This window comes from Quercus robur, chromosome 1 (genome assembly GCF_932294415.1).
Source record: "Quercus robur chromosome 1, dhQueRobu3.1, whole genome shotgun sequence".
NCBI lineage: Eukaryota > Viridiplantae > Streptophyta > Magnoliopsida > Fagales > Fagaceae > Quercus > Quercus robur.
In genome coordinates, this window is record NC_065534.1 from 23,876,668 (window position 1) to 23,901,271 (window position 24,604).

A 24,604-nucleotide genomic window follows, 5' to 3' on the forward strand; every position below is an offset into this window, starting at 1 on the left:
GCTTATGCTCTGTTTCCGTTTCTAGCTGATCTTGTAGATGTATATAAGGACAGATGGTAAGTTAATAAAATAAATTCAGTTTTTCCCAATTCTTTCTTTTCTCATATGGTATCAGAGCTCCTAGAAAGCTTGAAATTCTAGGGTTTTACAGTTTTGGGAATTTCTATTTCATCGTTCGCCATTGTTGCTCTTCTCAAGCTTCTTCAAGCTTCCTTAAAATCTTCTCAAGTTTTTTTTTGCTTAATGGCTGATACAACAGCTAATACTTCTACCACTCCATCTTCATCTTCTTCGCAAGACTCGTATAATCTCAATGATCCTCAGCCTCTGATTTTGCATCCAGGAGAAAATCCAGGGGCTGTTCTCACTTCTCAGCCTCTGATTGGAGAAGAAAATTATTCTGCTTGGGCAAGATCAGTGAGAAAGTCTTTGATTGGTAAAAATAAGCTTGGTTTTATAGATGGTTCTATAACCATTTCTTCTCCACTCGTAAATTCACCAACAACTGTTCAAGCATGGATTCGTGCTGATAATATAGTTGGTACTTGGATCATCAACTCAGTATCACCAAAACTTCAAGGCAGTATCATTTACAGAGATACTGCTTTTGAGATTTGGACTGAGCTTCGAGACACATTCAGTCAAGGAAATGGAACCAAGGTTTTCAACATCCAGAAGCAAATTGCTGAGTTCCATCAGGGAGAACAATCACTCACTGATTATTTCACTCAGCTTAAGGTCTTGTGGGATCAGCTTCAGAATCTTAGTCCATTTCCTCAATGCACCTGTGGCAAATGCGTGTGCAATGTCAATCAGAGGTTGAAGGATCTTCAAATCAAAGAAGCAACAATGAAGTTCCTCATGGGAGTTAATGATATGTTTTCTCAAGTCAGAACACAAATTTTGCTCATGGATCCACTGCCTTCTGTTAATAAGGCTCATTCTTTGTTCATCCAAGAGGAAATGCAAAGATCAGCTACTAATCATGTTAGAGTTGAATCTACGGTTTTGGCTGCCAAGAGTTCAAGCACAAATCAAAAAGGAAAAGAAAGACCATTGTGCACTCACTGTGGAAAGTTGGGACACACTGTGGAAAAATGTTACAAGCTTCATGGTTTTCCACCTGGCTACAAATTCAAGAATAGGAATATGATGGCTCATCAAGTTTCAGCTGTTGCAAATCAGTTCCAGGGTCATAATCAGTTCCAAGGCCATCACTTGGCTTCTAATACTGATCATAATCCTATTACAAATCAGTTTCAAGGGCATTACATGACTCCAACTTCTGAGTACAATCATTTTGTCACTGCTCAAGCACCTTCATTTACTCCTGATCAGTATCACTAGCTTCTGTCATTGATTGGAGCTCACCAAACTTCAACAGTTCCAGAGCCTCACAAAGTTAATGCCGTTTCATTCCCATCCAATACAGTTGCAGGTACTGTTTCTTGTCCACCACATTCAGTATTTTCTGCTAAGGTTGTGAATAGAAAGGCATTTGGTGTTGAAACTTGGGTTATAGACACTGGTGCTACAGATCACATAGTCTGTTCAATGCATTTATTCACTTCTTTTACTGTAATTTCACATTCTGTGGTTGAATTACCCAATGGAGAGGCTGCACTTGTGACTCATGTTGGTACAATTAAGCTTTCCTCTCATATTACCCTAACAAATGTCCTTTGTGTGCCTTCTTTTTCCTTTAACTTGATATCTGTCAGTGCCTTGACTCAATCTCAACCCTTTTGTCTTGTATTTCTGTCCAATTATTGTTTTATACAGGCCCTTACCTGTTGGAACACGATTGGAATGGGCAGAATGCATGATGGACTCTATCTGTTACAAGCATCTAGCCTTTCTCAAGCTTCCAAGTCTCTTGATGATTTTCTTCTCAAGAATAAGTCTAGCTCTTTCACTGCTTTTTCATCTTCTGTTTCTCATGCCAGCTTGTATTCTCTATGGCATTCTAGGCTAGGACATCCATCTGATATAAAAGTTCATGCTTTAAGTCATCTTTTTCCTTTCTTGCAAAATTGTTGTACCAAAGAATGCATTGTATGCCCTTTGGCAAAGCAAAAGAGATTACCCTTTCCTTTTGACAATAAAAGAGCTATTCATTCATTTGATCTTGTTCACATGGATGTTTGGGGGCCATTTTCCATTCCTACTACTGCTGGACATAAATACTTTCTTACAATTGTAGATGATGCATCAAGAGCCACTTGGGTTTTTCTCATGAAAGCAAAATCTGAAGTTAGGCCCTTGATTGTCTCATTCTACAAAATGGTCCATACTCAATTTCAAACCCCTATCAAATCCATTAGAACTGATAATGCTTTAGAGTTTAACATGTTTGATTTTTACACTTCTAATGGCATTATCCATCAACAAAGCTGTGTCTACACTCCACAACAGAATTCAGTTGTGGAGAGGAAACATCAGCACATTCTTGCAACAGCTAGGGCCTTGCAAATTCAATCCAACATTCCTCTTGTTTTCTGGGGTGATTGCATCCTCACAGCTGTCTATTTGATCAATAGACTTCCTACTCCTTTTCTGCAAAACAAGTCTCCTTATGAGATGCTTTTCAAGCAAATCCCCTCTTACTCTCACCTCAGAACCTTTGGCTGCCTTTGTTTTGCTACTAATGTAAATCCACATAAACATAAGTTCAGTCCTAGAGCTAGGAAGTCAGTTTTCTTAGGATACCCGTTCAACATTAAGGGTTACAAGCTGCTTGATCTTCAATCTCACTCTATTTTCATCTCTAGGGATGTCATCTTTCATGAAAAGGTCTTCCCTTTTACTTCACACAGTCCTCTTTCTTCATCTGCCCTTATTCCTCTACCTAGTATTCCTTTCATTCCTTCTGCCTTGCTTGATCCTATATCACCTATCCATGCTGATTCTTTTGTTCAGATTCATCATGATCTTGACTCAGATGATCCAGTCTTTCCTGATATTTCTGATCATGTTGCTCCTGATGTTTCTGATCATGCTGTTTCTGTTACTCCAACTATGCTTACTGATGTTCCTAGAAGGTCTTGTAGAGTGCCTAGACCTCCTTCTTACCTTAAGGCCTATCACTGCAACCAAGTTTCTTCAACCATCATCTCCAATCAGTCTCAGTCAGGCACTTCACATCGCCTTTCTTCTTATCTTTCTTATGATACTCTATCTCCTACCTACAAATCCTTCTGTTGCTCAATTTGTACCAACACAGAACCAAAGTCCTTTTCACAAGCTGCAACTGATCCTAAGTGGCAAGATGCCATGGATGCTGAAATTGCTGCCTTGGAAGCCAATAATACTTGGACTGTCACTCCTTTGCCTCCTGATAAACATCCCATAGGTTGCAAATGGGTTTATAGAATTAAGTATAGGGCTGATGGGGCTATTGAAAGATACAAGGCAAGGTTAGTAGCAAAGGGGTTTACTCAAAAAGAGGGTTTAGATTACCTTGAAACTTTCAGCCCTGTTGCCAAGATGGTTTCTGTGAAGGTTGTGCTTGCAGTGGCTGCTGTGAAAGGCTGGTTCCTTAGCCAACTTGATGTGAATAATGCTTTTCTACATGGTGACTTGCATGAAGAAGTTTACATGGCTCTTCCACCTGGTTTTCACAGCAAGGGGGAGCATGGAGAACAGCTTGTATGTAGATTGAATAAGTCACTTTATGGACTTAAGCAGGCCTCCAGACAGTGGTTTTCTAAGTTCTCAAACACATTGATTCAACTTGGGTTTATTCAATCTAAGGCTGACTACTCACTCTTCACTAGGCAACAAGGAAGTTCATTCATTGCCTTGTTAGTATATGTTGATGATATTCTCATAGCAGGCAATGATAAGGGGCAAGTTGATCAGTTTAAGATGACATTGAATCAGAAATTTCAGTTAAAGGATTTAGGTGTATTGAGATATTTTCTTGGTTTGGAAGTAGCAAGGACAAAAAAAGGCATTTCCCTATGTCAAAGGAAGTATGCCCTTGAGATTTTGGAGGATGCAGGGCTTCTTGGGTGCAAACCTGTGAAAATTCCTATGGATCCAAGTTTGAAACTCAGCAAGCATGAAGGTTTATTGCTTGATGATCCAGGGCAGTATAGGAGGTTGGTGGGAAGGTTGTTGTACCTAAGCATCACTAGACCTGACCTCACCTTTGCAGTTCACAAACTGAGCCAATTTATGGCTAAACCAAGAAAACCACACCTTGAGGCAGCACTTAAAGTTTTGCAGTACTTGAAGAATGAACCAGGTAAAGGAATTTTCTTCTCAGCCAATTCAGAGTTGCATGTAAAAGGTTTCACGGATTCTGACTGGGCTTCATGTCCAGATACCAGAAGATCTATTACTGGATATTGTATATTCCTTGGAGACTCATTGGTTTCTTGGAAATCAAAGAAACAATCCACTGTTTCCAGATCATCAGCAGAGGCAGAATATCGGGCTATGGCTGTTTCAACTTGTGAAGTAGTGTGGATTCTTTATCTGCTAAAGGATCTTCAAATTAATCACAGCAAAGAAGCTTTGTTGTTCTGTGACAGTCAGGCAGCACTCCACATAGGTTCTAATCCTGTTTTCCATGAACAAACGAAACACATAGAAATTGACTGCCATGTTGTAAGGAATAAAGTGTTGGAGAAAGTTATCAAACTCATTCATGTTAGAACTCAATCCCAATTGGCAGATTTACTCACTAAGGCTTTGAGTCATAAGCAATTGTCAGGACTTTTATCCAAGATGGGACTTATCAACATTTATCAACCCACAGTCCATCTTGAGGGGGAGTATCAAGATCAAGGCAAACACCTGAAGCAGAAGAAGACAGGTTCAACGTGTATAGCAGAAGTTGAAGAAGTGATCTCAGAAGCTCTTGTCGTTTAAGTAGTTGTATAGACATACGACCTGTAGTTTAGTTTTATTTTTCTTCCATTAGTTGTTACACGTGTGTAGGTTGGTTACTTACACGTGAGAGAAGTTGTTAGTCTGTTATTCTGTTTCTGTTAGCTTAGATCAGAGCTTATGCTCTGTTTCCGTTTCTAGCTGATCTTGTAGATGTATATAAGGACAGATGGTAAGTTAATAAAATAAATTCAGTTTTTCCCAATTCTTTCTTTTCTCATATATAGGAAGTGGATTTTTAAACTTCAATACCAATACTCCTTATCAGAAATTTTTATAAAAAAAAAAAATTAAGGTTAAAAAAAAGTATAATAAAAACTAAAAATTAATTATAGGTTCCAGTTAATTCAACTGATAAAATTTTCAATAGTTGAATAAATGATCTAGAGTTCAATTCCCACCTACATCAAAAACCAATTGATGTCTTACTTAGTATGCTGATAAATAGCGTAATTATCATAAGCGAACGTTATAAAATATGAATATCTTTCGTTCCTAAAGGTCATCCAACTTACTCTTAAAAAAACTCATTTATGTTCACCTAGAAATCTTCTTCACTTCCCATGTAAGATGATTTTTTGTGTCAAAAGCAATAACTTTTTCCAATAATGCCTATTTAGAGGCTCCAATTTTTTTTTTTTTTTTTAACATTTTCTTCTTTTGGCCGGGAATTCCAATTCCCAAGTTTGAAATCGACCAGAATAAAATGGGATTTTTTTTTAATAGAATACACTATACTCTACCCTTTTTTAAAGCAAGTATACTCCACTTTATGTATAACAAAATTATAAATTGGTATATCAAGAAAATGAAGTAACCATGACACCTCCATTCATCTCTTATATGTTATGATTTCGACTTTTTTAGTAATATATATATAAATATATATATATATATATATAATTCTTAGTAATGAAGCTGTGGCTGCCATTTTTTTGTCCATTGCATTTGTCGCCGAATTAAGGGTGTCATGTTGCCATCAATATGTATTTGCCACTCATGGCCATGGGCAAAAATTATCCTTTCACTGTAGGCTCTTATTATGAGTTTGTTATATGATAATGGCGTACCAATCCATCATCGAACATGAAAGAAAGGGCCATTTCAGCTGTTAATTAAACTTATAACATCTTGAAAAAAAAAAAAGATAATGACGTTCCTAATCACAATTACAATATCTTTATGGTAATTTGATAGTTAAGAGAGAAATAATTTAAACCCTAATTGTCTTTATTGAAAACACCAAGAAATATTAATTGAACTACAATGCTCTTAGTGCAACAATATTAATACAAGAGCCCGAAAAGACACAAATATTAGAATTCATAAAATAGATAAATTATTGCAGCACTATAGTTTACAGTTCATAGTTCACTAGTCCAATGATTTCACAAAATAAAACAATATTGAAAGAAATAGTTTTGACAATAATAGAATAATAACTAGCATCTCAAATTTTATCTTGAAAGACACAATCATAGTAGGATTACTACATAGGCAGATAGTGTTTGTTTTTTTCTTAATTTTTTAAAAATAGTTTTGAAAAATTAGAGAATGTGTTACAGGAAACAATTAACACTACAAGCATATTACATAAATTTTATACAAAAAATTATCTTGACTAAAAACAAATAAAATAAATGAGTTACTATAATTTATTTAACTGTTTTACATAAATTTTATTTCCTGAAAACAAGAAGAAAAAGGTTATTAATAACAAGAACACAAATTATGGGTTTTGAATAAAGAATGTTACCCTCAAGGTCATTGTCAAATACAATGATAGATAGATTGTTAGTAGGTGATGGACCTAGTGGAGGGAGCGAAGAGATTGACAAATCAATTATTGGTGTTACGTATTTGCATTTTACTGTACGACGCTGTATAAATCACAATAGCAGCTCTAGGAATTAACTATTAAGAAATTTATATCATACAAAATCTAATAAAAAGATAAGTTAAATTTATCAATGTCATAAAAAAATATACCCCAATACATGAAGTGCTACAATTTATTTCTATTAACAAAGACAAAAAGAATAAGAAAGTATCATGCATGATAATATTTAAGCATTGAGGTGAACATCATTATGCCTTTTACATATTTTTTGGGGGAGATTTGCATCACTGCTCTAAAGAGAGATAACATTTGATATTCTAAAAATGTGAAGAATGAGAATAACCAACCCAAACAAGAAAGTGAAATTTGAAAAAGGGTTGTATTTATTATACACAAATTATTTTACAAAGTTTTACATACAATCCACAAAAACTGAATTCATAGTTTTTGGTGGTGTGTAAAACAGCTGAAAAATGCTAACGTCACAAAAAGTTATATAACTTTTATCATAATTAGCTATGTGATGAATTGTGAATGGTGGAGACGTGAACTCTATGAACTCACAAATTTTTATTCACCACTTACAACTCGGCACGACAAGTTGTGACAAAGATTGAAAAACTTTTTGCTATAGAAATCTTTCTCAAAACAGTTTGCACATAACAAGTATTTCTCTTAAAAAAAAAAACAAAAACAAGAACAAAAGTTGACCTGCGGATCAACCCAAAAGACCTTAGCAATTGCCAGCAATTGCCAATTGACAAGTAACAACAAAGAATAAATAGAATGCCCATATTTTCCTTGCTCCCCCGCTATAACAGTTGACTGGGGTAAAAGCCTTGTTTTTTAATGAAGGACTGCCCGTGCATAGCAAATGTCAGTACGAAACATACATTTCAGAATTCATGTAGAGAAAAAGAGGCAAGGATTGTTTAGTAAATTAGAGGATACTACAGAGAGAGAGAGAGAGAGAGAGAGAGAGAGAGAGAGAGGAGAGTAATCTGTAATGTGGTGGGGGGGCCTGGGGGCTATGCAGTGCAGCAGCGCCAAAGGTGCAGGTTACTGTTGTATTGTCGAGCGATGTTACAGACACAACAGTTTTCTTAACAAATTTTACAAAATGTTGAATTGGAACTTTGTATGTTTTTATTAATGTCCACCATTGATACTACTTTAGTATTCATCGTCAACAACTTGCAGCCTCACGTTACTGTAAAATTTGTCATGAGTGAATTTTGTTGTACCTCTAGGCTTATTTCTGTAATGTCACTATTGTATGTCTCTCTCTCCCACAGTTTGCGTTTGTCACCCATAAACTTTTCCAATCCACTCGCCCATCCTTCTTTCATGGAGACCCAGGGCCCCAGCAACAGGATGGTTTCGGCTTTTTCTATGTATCCTTCTTTTTGGGTACAATTATAACACTCAAAACAGGAAAATGTTGATACCACAAAATTTTATACAATTTTAGCCATAACTTGTTGCGTGGGGATCAATTGTGACTTGTGAATAAGTCCATGTGAGTCCACCCACACCTTTGCCATTCACAATTTGTCAACAACTCGTCACATGACGAGTTGTGACCAAATTTTTGTAAAATTATGCGATCTTAGCATTGCCCCTCAAAACAACTACATAATTTTTTTTTTTTTTTTTTGGTAAAATAATAATCCTCAACCTAGCCCATAAATTGGCTGCTGTGTTATGCTTTACTATTTATGTCATATGAAGAACCTTAACTTTTCCTTTTCAAGAGCTATAAGGAAGTAGCAATAAATCTATATGTTATTGTGTTTAGTTGTGCTGTACTCATTAGTTATTATAATTAAGTCGGGCTCTATATGTAGTCTTTTTGGATACAATTATAACCCCTCAATCCAGCTGCATGTTTTTTTCCTAGGACAATAATAAGCCTTAAACTAGCCCATAAGCTATTCATATAATGTTTTCATGTAAAGTTTGAAAACTTATAGATAATTGTTTTCACGTAAATACCAATCAATAGCATAATTCACGTTACCAACAGTTTCGCAAGACCACACACTGACACAAAATCATGAATCATCCTTTTCTGTTCATAATTAAAACTTTAAAATGTATTATTGAAGCAAAAGGTAGTGTAGAGTAAGACCCTACCTTCTACCACTTTTTGCATGCGAGAGCATATAATGTAAAATTGATGAATCTCATTTTATACATGTTGCATACTGTAAATTATTAAACACTTTTTTTAATAAAAAATTATTAAATACTTTTAGAGTGATATTTCTTCCTCTCTTGTCATAAATTTAATTAATATAATCCATTATTATGTTACCGTAGTACTAGCGAGTGAGCATTGCTCATGGAGTATTAAATATTAACTCAAACAATTATTAAAAAAAAATTGAGAAATATAAAAAAATTATTTAATATGCTTCTAAAGCAATACTTACTCCTCTCACATAAATAGTGATTCTCATCATAAATTTAATTAGTAAAACCTATTACATAAGATGAATGAGTATTACTCCAAAGTACTAAACAATTCAAACAATTACAATAACCATTGATTATTCATAAAAAAGTTTATAATTTAAGGGAAAAAAAATTCTCTTTAACCAAAATCTGAATTTTTTTTTTTTTATAGGAAAATGCTAGAATTACAAACATTTTGAATTTTTTTTTAACAAATGCTGATATGATGAGTAATTATTGGTTTTATATATACAATAGAATTTGGTTTTTTTGGAAAAACACATGTATTCATTTATGTAATGTATTATAAACCCGGTTTAAAACACTAGTATTACTATTTTTGTGTATGTTCTAATAAGCATTACTGTTTACTACAAAAAAAAACTAAAATAAAATTTTGTACCTTCTTGTTACCTATTATTAATTTTTTTTAAAATAAAAAACTAGTGTCTCATCATAAAGTAATCCAACATTCATAAGTGTTTGAAATTTGTTTTATCATAAAGTACTTTATGATCAAACAAATTTCAAACATTTATGAATGTTGGATTACTTTTGAATTTTGTATTTGTCTAAAACAAAAAAAATAAAGGGGAACAAAAGTTTCTTTTTTAATCTATATTTAAAAATTCTACTAACTTTTGTAAAATTAATTAATGAAGCATTGCTGAAGGATTAATATATTTATATTTACATCAGCAGTTTGTAAAAATATTGTAAAATAATTTGTGTATGTAACATTACTCAAATTGAGATGTACAGATATATTTCTTCTTTTCCAATTGGGCATACAAGAAAGAGATATATTTCTTCTTTTTCAATTGGGCATACAAGAAACACATTGACGTGTCTCCAGAATTATAATTATAGTTATAACAGCAACCAATAATAATGATGATAATAACTCCCTTAAATGTCTAAGATTATCGTATGGAATAATCTTAGAACAGTGGTGGAGGCAGTAATTTGCATATGTGGTACCAAATAAAAATTTTGATGAATATTTTTTTAAAGAGTTTCAACTTATAGCGTCCGCTCCTAATGATAACTCTTTATCATCAGACCAAGATACCAATCAGTTTTTGGTGTTGGCGGGGATTGAACCCCAAATCTCTTATACAAACATCAGAGACTTTACTAGTTAAACTAACTAGAACCCACAAAATTTTGATGATTTAGTGTCATATTTCTATGTATTGACATATTCAAAATTAAAACGTAATTTACATTTATTTGAGTCTTACTTTAGCGTGTTCAAGAAGCACAACTGATGAAGAATAAAAATGAGTCATCATCCAAGCTGCTCATCTAACGGGATCGTCTACACAATGTCATCGTCCATAGTAATCCATGTTCAAAACTTCGTTATCTTCATTCATCATATTTGGAGTTTATCTCCCAAGTCCACTACTTCCGAATGTGGGAGTGAGTTTCCTAAAAATTGCTCTCACTCATCCCACTGACTCAACACGTCTCCTATGAGGAGAGTGGCACAAAATAAGGAGATCCACTCAAGTTCTCCTATATAATAGTTAGACTTCATCAAATCAAATCAAATGTTTAAAATTCAAGGACAATTGATGTATATAAACATTATCTATTAAGACATTTAAAAAAAGAGGGGGGGGGGGGGGGTAATTTTTTTATAATTTAAGGAAATTAATCATAATCTGGGTAAACCCAAAGAGTAAAGAAGTTTATCACAATCTTAAACATTGATTTATATAGTAAAAAGTACCAGAAAATTGGAGTCAAATTGAATAAAGATGGAGAAAACAATAAAATTGAAAAACTGTGGTCAAAACTCAAAAGTGCTTATCGGTACTCTTAACGAATTAGCATCAGCACTCTAGGACAAGTGCATAAGATTTTTCTTTTTCTTTTTTTCTCTAATCCTTTTTATGTGATTTTTCCAATTTCCCTTAGAGATAAGGTTTAATCATCTAAAAGTCACGTCCTTTAAAAGAAACTCTTAGAAATTTTCTCTGGAACTTCAATAGAGGAAGAGACCTCTCTTCCATTACTCTACTGAAAATTTTGTCAAAGTAACACTCAAAAACATTTTTCAAACCCGTGAAATTCTCAAGAAAAAAACATTCATATCACTGTGATTATATACCAATAATAATTTTAATGGTTAGAAAAATCAAAATATTGTTACATATACTGGCTGTTACAAGGCTCCACCGTAGGTGTTTGGAGCTGTGGTTGACTTGACCACGTTTTAGGAGCATCGAAGACAGCCAGTGTAGCAAGCGGTGGCTATTTTTGCACTCCAACAAAAAATCACACCAGTTAATATGTGTGTGTAGGTTTCAATTTAAAAACTATTTATGATAAAATGATGCCATTCCATTTTTTTTTTAAAAAAAATCTGATGCCATTTTGGACTTGAAAAAAAAACCTCGAACAACGTCATTTTAACTTGTAAGTCACTAATTCTCAAAAAAAAAAAAAAAAAAAAAAAAAACTGATAAGTCACTAAGCTTTATACGACGTCGTTTCAATTTGAACCATTAATTTAGATTTATATATATAGATCAAACATTCACCCTCTCTTTCTCCAGTCAGCCTCCCTGAAACAAGTCTCTCTTTCCATCACTTGCTATCAACTTCCTCTGCCATTCGATGCCATTGTTCTCAGAGTTTCCCTCTTTCCTCTCTTCTCTTTGTCACAGCTATTCTTAGGTAGTTTCTAAAGAAGGTTTTTAGGCTCAATACCTACTATGCTCTTCCTTGCAATGCTTTCTACTAGGTTTGCTTGTGTATTCTGTTTTCAATGGTTTTATTTTATCTTTTAAGGGTTGGATTTTGTTTTTTATTTATTTATTATTATTTGTGATTTGAAATGGGATCTTTTTTAGAGAAATATTGTGAATTTGTTTTTGTTGTTTGGAATAATTGAGTTTTTTAATGATTATGACATGGTTTGGGGGTGTTAATTGCTGTTAAATTATTGATTATCCCAAAAACTTAAGCTGTTAGGAAATGATAAATTTAATCACTTAATCATAAGTCTAACACTCCCTCTCACTTGTGGGCCTAAATGGGATTGAACTCAGGATCTCCTGCTCTGATACTATGTTAAATTACCGATTATCCCAAAAACTTAAACTATTAGGAAATGGTGAATTTAATCACTTAATCATAAATCTAACAATTGCATTGTATTTAGTTCTTGAGAAAATAAAGAAATAACCGATCTAATTGCGCCAAACCAGTACGGTACACCACACCTTGTGTTAACCGATTCTCACCCCGCCACAAGTAAGGTGCGCAATCAAGTATGATGAATAATTGCTCCTATAACTACAACATAGAACCCCTCTACCAAAACCAGCCCCATCGCAAGCCCTAATTAAAACAAAGTAAAAAGTTAGGGAGTAAAAAAATTATGAAAATATTTTAAACATTAAAAGTCAAAGAAGGTTTTTATGCTCAATACTTACTATGCTCCTCCTTGCAATGCTTTCTACTAGCTTTGCTTGTGTGTTCTGTTTTCAATGGTTTTATTTTATCTTTTAAGGGTTGGATTTTTACGTAGAACCCCTCTACCAAAACCAGCCCCATCGCAAGCCCTAATTAAAACAAAGTAAAAAGTTAGGGAGTAAAAAAATTATGAAAATATTTTAAACATTAAAAGTCAAAGAAGGTTTTTATGCTCAATACTTACTATGCTCCTCCTTGCAATGCTTTCTACTAGCTTTGCTTGTGTGTTCTGTTTTCAATGGTTTTATTTTATCTTTTCAGGGTTGGATTTATTTATTTATTTATTATTATTTGTGATTTGAAATGGGATCTTTTTTAGAGAAATATTGTAATTTTTTTTTTTTTTGTGTGGAATATTTGAGACTTTTAATGATTATGACATGGTTTGGGGGTGTTAATTGCATTGTGTTTAGTTCTTGAGAAAAAAGAGAAATAACCGATCTAATTGCACCAAACCAGTACGGTACACCACACCTTGTGTTGACTGATTCTCACCTGTCCACAAGTAAGGTGCGTGAACAAGCATGAAGAATAATTGCTCCTATAACTGCAGTGTAGAACCCCTCTACCAAAACCAGCCCCATCACAAGCCCTAATTAAAACAAGTGAAATGCTAACGAGTGCCCTTAGGGCACTAATTAATAATCCATTTAAAAAAAAATTATGAGAAATGAAAAAAAAAAAAAAAAAAAAAGTAATTAATATTTTGACAATTTTTTTCATTTCTCATAAAAGTGGTATCAAAACTTTCCTAAAATTGATTATTAACTAGTGCCTTAAAAGTACTCGTTAGCATTTTCCTTAAAACAAAATAAAATGATTAAAACAAAGTAAAAGGTTAGGGAGTAAAAAAATTATGAAAATATTTTAAACATTAAAAATCAAAGTTCACTTAAAAAAAATTAAAATCAAAATACTGACCCAACCATCATTTAATTTATTTTAGTCTTTTATAAAATATGTGCGTGGAGAATCAGCTCGACAGATGTCATGTATGTGGCCAAATATTACTCTACTTTCTCTGTCTGCCACCCTTTCCCAAAGGAGAGGAAAACTTCTTGTACATCCCTATAGTAACGTGTATGGGCGGAGCTTTTTCTGTGAAATTTTTATTAAGATTTTGGTTAAAGTGATGTTGGGATACTAGTATAAAAATTTTTATTATAAATTAATACGTTATTAATCACAAAAAATAATTTAAACATTTATTATGTTATTTTAGTGATATTAACCAAATTCTTGACACATTAATTTATAAATTGTGAAATAAATTTTATAGTAGCTCTAATATTTTCTTTTGTATGATAAAATTTATAATTATTAAGAGTTTTGTAGTTAAACTTGTGTTTCTAATGGAAACATTGAGAAATCAAATTTTGGTCATCGCAGCATGGCCTTGGCTGCCCCACGTACACACTGACATGCCCAAATAACTTTATTTTAGGCATGTTGGCATAGCCGCCCGTTACTATCTATGAGCTATATTTAAAATTAAAAATAAAATATATGGTCCCCAACTGCTAACCTCGGTTGATTCAAACTTCTATAGAAGGTAAGACCTCCCCCTAAGGCAGGTTTTATATCAAGATGGCCAAAGTCAAAGCAGCATTGAAGGGTTAAACGCTAAACACCTCTTCAAACTTTCATTCTAGACTTCTTTGGTCTTTGGTAGTGTTATATATTTTCATTCACAAATTCCAGTGTCTAGTCTTTATTGATTTCTCATCCCAGCTGATACTCATCAACAAGCTCTCACGAAGAAACGTAGAGAAGAAATTAAACATGGCTTCCGAGGGAGAAAGCACTTCTCCATCTCTACAAGACACACCTGTTTGGGCTTTGGCAATCGTTTGCTTTATATTCATCTACCTCTCGATCTTTATCGAGTACTTGATCCATCTTCTTTCCAATGTAAGTAAACCAAAATTAACTATTGATTTACACAAGGGATAGTATATAATATGGTCTGCAATTTGATTGATGAACTTTCGTGCTTTTAAGTTCATAAATGCTAAGTCAAAGGTTGTTAATATTACTTGATTATTAACTATGGTTTAATTTATTGGTGCAGTTGCTCAAAAGACACCGAAAGACTTCTTTGTTTGAAGCTGTGGAGAAGCTTAAATCAGGTAGGTTTCTAAATTATACAATTTAATCAGTCTATGTGTAAGTGTCCGATTGATTTATTTATATACTTGGTTTTATTTTGGTGTTGTTGCAGTGTTGATGTTCTTGGGGTTCATGTCTCTTATATTAGCCGTAACTCAAAGATACATTGCCAAAATCTGCATACCCATCAATCTTGCAAACTCAATGCTTCCTTGCCGTAAAAGTGCATCAATAGAAACTACTAAAGCAGTAGGATTTTCTCACATAGGGACTGGCACATTTGAACATTCATTGCAGGCAAAAGATGCTTTTGGGGATATTCCATGGCTAGAAAGAAGATTGACAGAAGCTGACACTACTACTAGTACTGGCACTAGCAATTCTGATTATTGTGGTTCTCAAGTATGTTCTATCAATCTTAATTATTTATGACATTTTTCACAATTATTTAAATAATTTTATTCTGATTCGTGCATAATAAAATTGGTGTCACCTATGATATTTTTCTAATGGCAATATATCATGTTAGTAATTATGAAAATATGGTGTGTAACATTACTTCTTTTCTTTTTTTTTGAAAAATTGTGTGTAACATTTCTAGTTTAGAAAAGAGGAGTTTTTCTTTTCTTTTTTTTTCTTTTCATTATTAATTGTGATTGGTTTGCAGGGAAAGACATCTTTTATATCACAAGAAGGGATCCTTCAGCTCAACAATTTCATCTTTGTGTTAGCGATCATGCAGATTGTCTATAGTTTTCTGACCATGGCTTTAGGAAGGGCCAAGGTATGCCTACTCTTTGGCAATTTAATTTTGAGGCAAATTGCATGTTTACTTTTGAATATTTTAGTGAAAGTTGTTATCAATTATAAGCAATCCTTTATTAGAAATAAGAAATTAGTTTTATTTGTACATTATCTTTGTAGAAAAGATGTATGCACAAGAAATACAATTAGTATTTTTTTCATTAGGAATAACAATCCTTTAAATTTTCGCTATTAATTTCCTTTTTGAGCAATCTTTGGTGGAAATCTCAACCTCAAACCCAGTTAATTTGAATACAAGATCTTAGAGTTTTTTTAAATAAAAAAATAATTAAGTGTAAAACAGCTGCCCCCTCGTTGGCTCTAATTATATGCAAGTCAATGCACGCAATACATAATGGACTACGGTAAATTTGCAAAGGCAAAATATTATGTATAAAATATTAAATTTGTTCTTGTACTCAGGTCACAGATAAAATAAAGATCAGTTGAAACAATTGAAGGAGAGAATAGTTGAAATCGTACTGGCCGTTTTTGTGAGCATTATATGAATTTGGACAAAATATTCAAGGATGGCATCCTTATTTGTTATTCTAATTAAGATTTCAGTAGTGCATCATAATATATGCTACATTTCAGAGATTTAAGAAGAGTTTGTAAACATAATTATAATCTATACAAAACTGAAGTTGTTTTACTTTATAAAATTGTGCCACGTAAACTTTTGAGAGTTTATCATTTTAGTTTACACATCATTATACCATTATTTTTTTAATTAAATTTATATTATATTCTATCTATATTCAAACCTTAGAATTTTTAATATATATAATTCTATATAAAAACACAATCATAATGAATGCATAATACTAAAATATAAAATTCCATATACAAACTTAATTGTAAAAAATCTCTATTTAAAAATAAACATGTATGATCAAATTTCATATTTAGACTAAGGGCGGTAATCTGTGTTCGCGGATCGAGTTCGTATCGTGTTGACCCATAAGTATTTAGCTATATGGGTTGACACGAACCCGACCTGTTTAATAAACGTGTCAAGAATTTTTCAACTCTAACACAACCTATTTATTAAAAAAATTGACCCAACACGACACGTTTAACCTGTTTAATAATTTGTTTGATTAATAAGTCATACCTGACCTGAATAACTTGTTATCAATTATCATATATCTAAAATTAAAATGCAATAATAACAAAAGCTAATACTTTTATAAGCTAAATGGGTCAAACAGGTTCATATGTTAAACATAAACACAACATGTTTATTAAACAGGTTAGTCGTGTTGACCCGAATGAAAAATATAGGGCACAATTTTGTTGAGTTAAAGTCAATTTATGAAATAATTTTTTTCCTTAAGAACTTTATTGTATTTACTCTTTAGCTTGGCCCCTTGGAAAATATTGATGGCTTTGCCGCTGAACGTCACTTATCTTTTCAGGTATAAAATTCCATTGAAGGTTGAAAAATGACATAATTTCTTAGACTATCACGCAAAAAAGTCATAACAAATTAATATAATATTATTAAAGTCTCACACTCAATAACTTTTCTATGCATAGTATAAGTTAGCGACTAGTTATGAATTGTAATGCACTTTAATGATAAGAGAAAATGATTCGTATTCGGACACAAATTTAAAGTAGTTGCATACTTGTTATATTCAAAAAAAAAAAAAAAAAAAAAAAAAAGCTGTTGCATACTTGCATGTGTTTTTCACTTTTTCTTTTTATATAATTGGACTTTTTTTTCACATACCTAAACTTTCTTTTAATTTAAAAAATATATATATATATATATATATATTTTGTGAGTAAACTCTTTAATGCACTATGCACAGTTGCCTACAAAAAGGCTACACAACAACTTTTAGCCACGGTTTACGGTGTACGATTGGTCATAAATTCATTTGTCAAAACAAAATAACCAAGGTGACACCATTTCCATTTTTTAATTTATAAGTTTATTCTAAAATAAAGTTATCTTTATTATCTCACTAAGAAAAATAACATTATATAACTCATTGATATAAATATTTTTTACCAGCAATACACACTCTCTCTCTCAAAATTAACTTCAATAATTAAGAAGCTTGATATAAAACCTAGATGTAAATAGTTTTTTGTTTTCTTTTTTTTCTTTTTTTGGGTCCTCTAATTTGGCCATTGGAATTGGAGGAATGTTAATAGATGAGGCGCTGGGAAGCTTGGGAGAAAGAAACTCAGACAGTTGAATACCGAGTAGCTAATGGTGAGATTATGTTACAGTATTCTACCCATTTTTAGAGAATTTTTTCCTTTTAGCCACTTTGATTTTCTAGCACATCAATGAAAAAGGACTTAAAAATATATTAAATTTCTTTTTAATCGAAAATTGAGAAAGAAAGAATATCATCCACAAATATTAAAAAAAAATCATAATTACAACGTGTCTTCTACTTCTTACTTCTTAGCTTCCTCTTTAACTTGGTTCATACTTTCGCTGGTCTGCTCCATTTTCATAATTGTAGACTTGTACGTAGTCTTTAATTCGTAAAAAAAAGTTTATTGTGTTAGGCAGTTAGCTACTACGTAGAATGGTTTCACACAAAAAAAAAAAAAAAAAAAAAAAAAAAAAAAAAAAAAAAAAAAAGCGCTGCTACGTAGAATACTAAAAATATAAATAAAATTGTAGTCAATGAATTTTAAATAATGCAACTTGGAAATGCTCAGATTATTTTTTGTTGCTGAAACGGTTGGTTTTTCTTCCATTTCCCATTGTTTTTTTCTTCTAGGCAGAATACTCTGTGTATGTAATTAACCAAACATGACTTTTGTTTATAAACGTACAAGCTTTCAATTATATATGCTTTGTGGACAACAAGAAAATCCGTCATATATAAAAATAAAAAATAATAATAATATAAAAAAAATAAATCCTAATATTTTAATTTTATATATATATATATATATATATATATAATTTAAAAAAAATCAACACTCACCTCTTTGATATAAGTCAAATTCACTTGTGCTGATATATTAATAAATATACTAGAATTACACTACCCAAATATAAGTCAATAACTATCTTCTTAATAGAACATATTCTTCTGCTGCAGCCATGTTCTATTGTGCAGAAATCTACAAAAAATTGACATAGAAAATAAGAAACGTTTTGCATACGCACCTAAAAAAGGTCAGGAAACTAATAATCTTGTGGACCAACAGGTCCTGCATTAGTTCTCAGCATAAACATTTTGCATACGCACATTAAGTCAAATTTGCTAAGTCAAATTTTTATGTCCTAGCATTTTGCTAAGTCAAATTTTTAAGTCCTAACATATCAAAGACCTCGAAAACTCTACTTCTGAAAGACCTAAAAAGACTAAAATTATTTTTATCTAGAAATGGAGATCTATATTAATATTATAATATAATGAAATATGTACTTATATACACAAAAATAGTTCAGCACATTATAAAAATAAAAATAAAAAAAACAAAGAGTAGTCATTTGTTGTCCCATAGTAGATCAAAATACATTGAGTCTAGACGAGGCCATTGCTATAACCCAGAAGCCTTTCAGGACAGATTTCCATGTTTTTGAAGAGTCATGTTGTTTGGTCAAATGAAGAAAATAATTCGTGTAAAAATTAAGATAAATATCATGATTGCCAAACCCCAGCCCATAAAGAATGTGGATATTGCCACAAATTCTACCATGCTAATTAAATTGATGGCAATGATGGTCACAAATGCCATCACAGTCATTGTGAGATTTTGTTGTGGTCATAAAAGAACCTCAATGAAAAATAAAATGTTTGAAAAAAATTTACTAGGTTAGTAAAAATGTCAGATCTTATTTGCAATTTTTATTTTCTGATGACATATTTTTAAACTCAGCATATGCTTGGTATTCTCCTTTTTTTTTTGGCTTTTATCCCATGCCAGTATAAGAATATGAATCATCATGCATGTCCACTATTTATCATTATTTCAATATGGCTAAATAAAGATTATTTGAGGGTTCACATTCTTTTACTATATACATGCAAGCTGATTCCACCATTTTTATTTATTTTATTTTTTTCACATCATGACTCTTTATTAGATCCCGATCGATTTAGATTTACAAGACAAACAACCTTTGGGCGCCGACATATGAGTTCTTTTACAAGAATATCATTCCTTCTTTGGATTGTGAGTTCATTTTCTTTTCATAATTGTGATATACTTCCATTGTTGTCCTTCCCTCAAGAATTTACACACGTAGCTCTAACAGTGTAATTTTTGTATATAAATTTGAATTGAACCAGAAATGCTTCTTCCGTCAATTCTTCAATTCAGTAGCCAGAGTTGACTACCTCACTCTACGCCACGGTTTTATCTCAGTTAGTTTCTCCTTCTATCTTTCTGAATTACAGTTTTCATCCTAGATACTCATTATTTAGGACTATAAATTAACTAAGTCGTTCATAAACAATTTGTAATTTGTTCGATAAAAAACTCATTTATGTTTATTTGTTAATAAACAAGCCAAGTTTAATTGAACCTTGATTTTAGACTTGTTTGATAAATGACTCAAGCTCAAGCTAAAAAAATTATTCATGAACAAAGAGTCCAATAAAAAACAAGTCAGGTTTAGGTTCGTGGACTTAGTAATAACTAATAAGACTTAGCGTGGACTTAGTAATAACTAATAAGACTTAGTAATAACTAATAAGCTTGATATGAACTTGGTAATAAGTTTATCATGGACTTGAAAAATAAACTCATATCTTACTAATCATTTAATTAATTGGAAGCTAGGACCACTCATTCAAAACAAAAGAACTTGATAATGTATTTGTGTTAGATCTCGAGTTCAAAAACTCAATATAAATCTTGAATTTGAGTTCAAGCTAGGCTTGACTAATGAATTAAGCCAAACCAAGTTTAGTGTTTTGTACCTTTTGACGAGCTCAAGCTTAAGCATTGATTATAGACTTGGTTTAGGCTTAAGTCAAATTTGAACATTCAATACTTAACAAAACTCGGCTCATTTATAGCCCTAATTATTATATTATATAATTCACAATTCTCAAAATCATGTTAAGATTATTTAGAATTGTGTAATTTCTTTACCAAGCTGCAATAAACAAAAGTGTCTTCAAGATGTTAGAATTTATAATAATAAAAAATTAGTAAACAAAATATTTTAAACTATCTAGAAATTGGAATGTACTATTTTCAATTTCTGCCTTTTTCTTTCTTTATTTTTGGATGAATGAGATTCAATGTGTACACAATATACAAGAGCTTAGCTGCTTATGTCATTATTTTTATTTATTTATTTTTGGATAAAAAGCTAGGATGACACTAATATGACTCTCTTCCACTGATTTTGTAGGCCCATTTGGCAGCAAATAACAACTACAATTTCCAAAAGTATATACAACGATCGCTGGAGGATGATTTCAAAGTTGTAGTGGGCATCAGGTTTTGAATTTATACACCCACTATAAAATTCGTTTGCCCAATTGATGATTGATATTCATCTTCCACTTTATATCAATAGCTTTTTTTTTCCTGCTTGCCAAGTCTAACAAATTTTTGTGAGTTTTAGCTAGTTGAATTAGTTATAAGGTGTTTTGTCATCAAATAAGAAATCTCGGATTCAAAACTCTGTCTATATCAAAATCATTATTATCTAAAAAATATAATAATAATAAGAATAAAAAAGTCCAGCAAACTTTGATATGCATGCTCAATAGACCCATCAAACCCCATTTAGTCCAAATCCAAAATAATGGGGCGATCCGCAGTAGGTAAATAAATTGTAGTTAGTTTGGGCTATTTTTCCATCCTAAATGGGATCCGTGGGCCTTGCTAGCTCACATCAAAATGAAGGATGGCCTGAAAGGGCCAACATGTAAGCATTGCTATGCAATTGTTGGCACCTCTCTCTCTCCCTCTCTCCCTCGGAAATAAGACTATAGATATTTTATTTTATATAAATCAGTTTGTATAATAGAAAAAGGAAATAAGACTATAGATATTTTATTTAATATAAATCAATTTGTATAATGTAATAAAAAGAAATGAAGGGTATTCTTCAAACCATGACTTAGAGCATTCACATCTAATTATACATAATTTTTATATTTTGGACTAACAAAAAGTTTTCGTGTCTACTTTAGATAACAACTTTCACAATACACCTTACATTCCGTGTCTCATTTGCAATATATTTTAAAAAAAATTAGGTAAAATGTAGAACGAGTATGGATCAATTGCAAACTGATCCCTTGTATTATCAATTTTGTATTATTCCTCCTAAGATTTAAGAATTGTTCAAATTGACTCCTCTATCTCTAATTATTCATTCCATATTATCCTTTTTGTATTTTTATTTATGCATTTTCATTTCGGTTGTTTATGCTGAATTTTTATTTGTTTTTCGAATCAAACAAAACTTATATTTATTTTGTACTAAATAAATTTCATCTCCTATATTATTAGAGTAATACTACATACACAAAAAATTTAATAACATTTTTCATACATGTTGAGTTGGCACGTTTTTATTGGTTCTCATTCAAACCTACTATTGATTTCATTTTTTTACCGACCGCTCACAATCTGCCACATCAACCAAGTGTCAAATTTTTTGTTGAAATATTTATGTTTCTAGACTTTCTCATACTATTAACTATGCTTTTACTTTTCGATATCTATATTATCAAACTTAATTAACATATTTTTTAAACTATGTGAACAGCCCTGTAATGTGGTTTATCGTCGTCATTTTCATACTTGTGGATGTGTACGGTGAGCAAAGAGTCCTTGATTACTTTATATTTCTTTTTATCATATTATGTTCCATCTTTATAGTCAAATAACTTAATAAATTATATTCATAAATTAAAACAGGTTCGCATTTCTACCTCTGGGTATCATTTATCCCATTAATTGTAAGTATATTCAAAATTTGTAATGCAGTTTCTTATAGTTGTGACATCTTACAATGTTTAACAGCCGATTTTCATGCATTGTAGACAGTGCTAACTCTTGGAACCAAACTCGAAGTAATTGTAGCGAAAATGGCTATTGAACTCAAAAATCAGACTCATGTAATCAAAGGAGCACCTATGGTGCAACCCAATGACAATCTCTTCTGGTTCAATCACCCAAAATTTGTCCTAACCCTTTTACATTTTACTTTGTTTATGGTAATATATTCCTCCTCATACTTAAATCAAAAAATGTTAATTAATCTTCTTACTCTAGGTAATTGCTAAAATGAATTGACTGACTGTTTTAATTTATCCTTCTTTTTCCAGAATGCATTTGAGATTTCTTTCTTTGCTTGGGTCACGGTATGGCTTCCTTTTGGTCTTATTCTATTTGCATTATATATATATAATCAAGTAATTGTGCACTCATTTAACAAGTTCATCTTTCTTTTACTTTTCAGTTACAATATGGAATAAAGTCTTGCTACCATGAAAGCCCTGAAATTCTCATTATCCGGATGGTATTAGCGTACGTGAATTTCTTTCCCTCTTCTTTTGTTTCCCCAATTAAGTAATTTCTTTATTTTCCCATCACCACCATCCAAGAAATTTCTAAATACCATATTTCCAATTTTTCAATATCTTGTCCATATATTAACTAAGTAATAATTTCTTTATTTTCTCATCACCACCATCTAAGAAATTTCTACGTACCATATTTCCAACGTAAAAATGATATTGCTCTAATTATAATGTGTCATGCCAACAATTTTAGTGTAAGATTTGTTGTGTGCCTAGCCTTATTGATTTAAATTTGTTCACTGAAATTAAGTTGTTTATTTTTTGAATTCTATCTCTAGGGTGATAGTTCAGGTCTTGTGCGGCTACATTATTCTTCCCCTCTATGCTCTTGTAACCCAGGTATTTATATGTGCATCTACATGTATGAATTCATGCATGCACATTCTTATTAGCTTATATATAAACTGGGCTATCGTTTGCACAGATGGGATCACAATTCAAAAGCGCGGCGCTAGAAGATCAAACAGTGCATGTTATAAAGAAATGGTATGCTGAATCGAGGGACAAGAAGAAACGAAAACAAGATCTTTCACAATATGGTCCAGATTATTTGTCTACTCCATCAAGCAGCAACAGAACCTTTAGTTCCCCCGATTTGTCTTCTCATCATCACATTCACCGGGTGCTAACATTCTCTGAGAATGTCACCCATGTTTCTAGCGAAATTGAAATTGTTGAAGAACATCAAGAAATTCACCAAGCCACAGGCATGGATAGTTCAAATAATATGGCGCAAATAGAACTGACAGAGGCCACTAAAACTCAAAATTAGAGTTTTAAGAATGAAAGCCAACAAGATCAAGATGATTGCCTATTTAGAGGGTTGGGAGCGGGCTTTTTTGACCAAGTTCAGTTTATGTATGTACTAGCTCATCTGTTAATTATAAATATCTATAAAATAGCGTTGTATACTTAAAAATTTGAAAGTTGGTTACTGTTGTGCAAGAGGGCCTTCCATACAAGATTAATTGTGAAAAGTATTATTAGCTTTTATAAAAATAAAAAATAAAAAATAAAAAAATCTTTAATCAAATGAACAAAGATAATCTTATTTAAAAAATAAAAAACATGTGTGGGACTGGGATAGCACTTCCACACGAGTTAAGTTGTAAAAATTACTGCAAATTTTAGAAAGATCACTAAATAAATAATAGGAATGAAGAAAATCTAAATGAAACTCTTGTATGAGATAAAAATGAAAAATCGTTGGTTTTTATTGCTCCATATATTCAACCTCAGTGGTTGACAATGCTACAATGGAGTGTAGAGTTGACCTCCAAAGGCTCCAACTCACTAATGCTTTTGCAAATGTAAACAAGTAGCCCATAATATAACTGGACACTTATCTTGATCATTAACACAGTCTAAGTCAACATAATTAACCAACTGTGTATCTTCAATCTTCTCTCAAGTCTTAAACCCAATTTATCAATTCCCAAAATGTATCTCAAGATTCATTTAGCAAATTGCC

At 31.9% G+C, this 24,604-nt stretch overlaps 1 protein-coding gene across 3 annotated transcripts; it reads left to right on the forward strand.

Moving 5' to 3' along the window:
* The first annotated feature begins 14,263 nt into the window (after positions 1 to 14,263).
* LOC126726212 (MLO-like protein 3) lies at positions 14,264 to 24,095 on the forward strand. Of its 3 annotated transcripts, XM_050431423.1 has the most exons (16): positions 14,264 to 14,593; positions 14,754 to 14,811; positions 14,904 to 15,193; positions 15,459 to 15,575; positions 16,960 to 17,016; positions 17,765 to 17,825; positions 19,668 to 19,756; positions 19,873 to 19,947; positions 20,946 to 21,034; positions 22,317 to 22,366; positions 22,469 to 22,509; positions 22,594 to 22,767; positions 22,879 to 22,914; positions 23,013 to 23,080; positions 23,412 to 23,472; positions 23,558 to 24,095. In XM_050431423.1, the coding sequence occupies exons 1-16, from the start codon at positions 14,465 to 14,467 to the stop codon at positions 23,903 to 23,905; spliced, it is 1,743 nt and encodes a 580-aa protein (XP_050287380.1). In that variant the 5' UTR covers positions 14,264 to 14,464; the 3' UTR covers positions 23,906 to 24,095. The 3 variants fall into 3 exon arrangements, with proteins under 3 accessions (XP_050287380.1, XP_050287395.1, XP_050287388.1); XM_050431431.1 differs by lacking the exon at positions 16,960 to 17,016 and having other exon boundaries at positions 14,266 to 14,593; XM_050431438.1 differs by lacking the exons at positions 16,960 to 17,016; positions 17,765 to 17,825; positions 19,668 to 19,756; positions 19,873 to 19,947 and having other exon boundaries at positions 14,265 to 14,593.
* Positions 24,096 to 24,604: the final 509 nt, after the last annotated feature.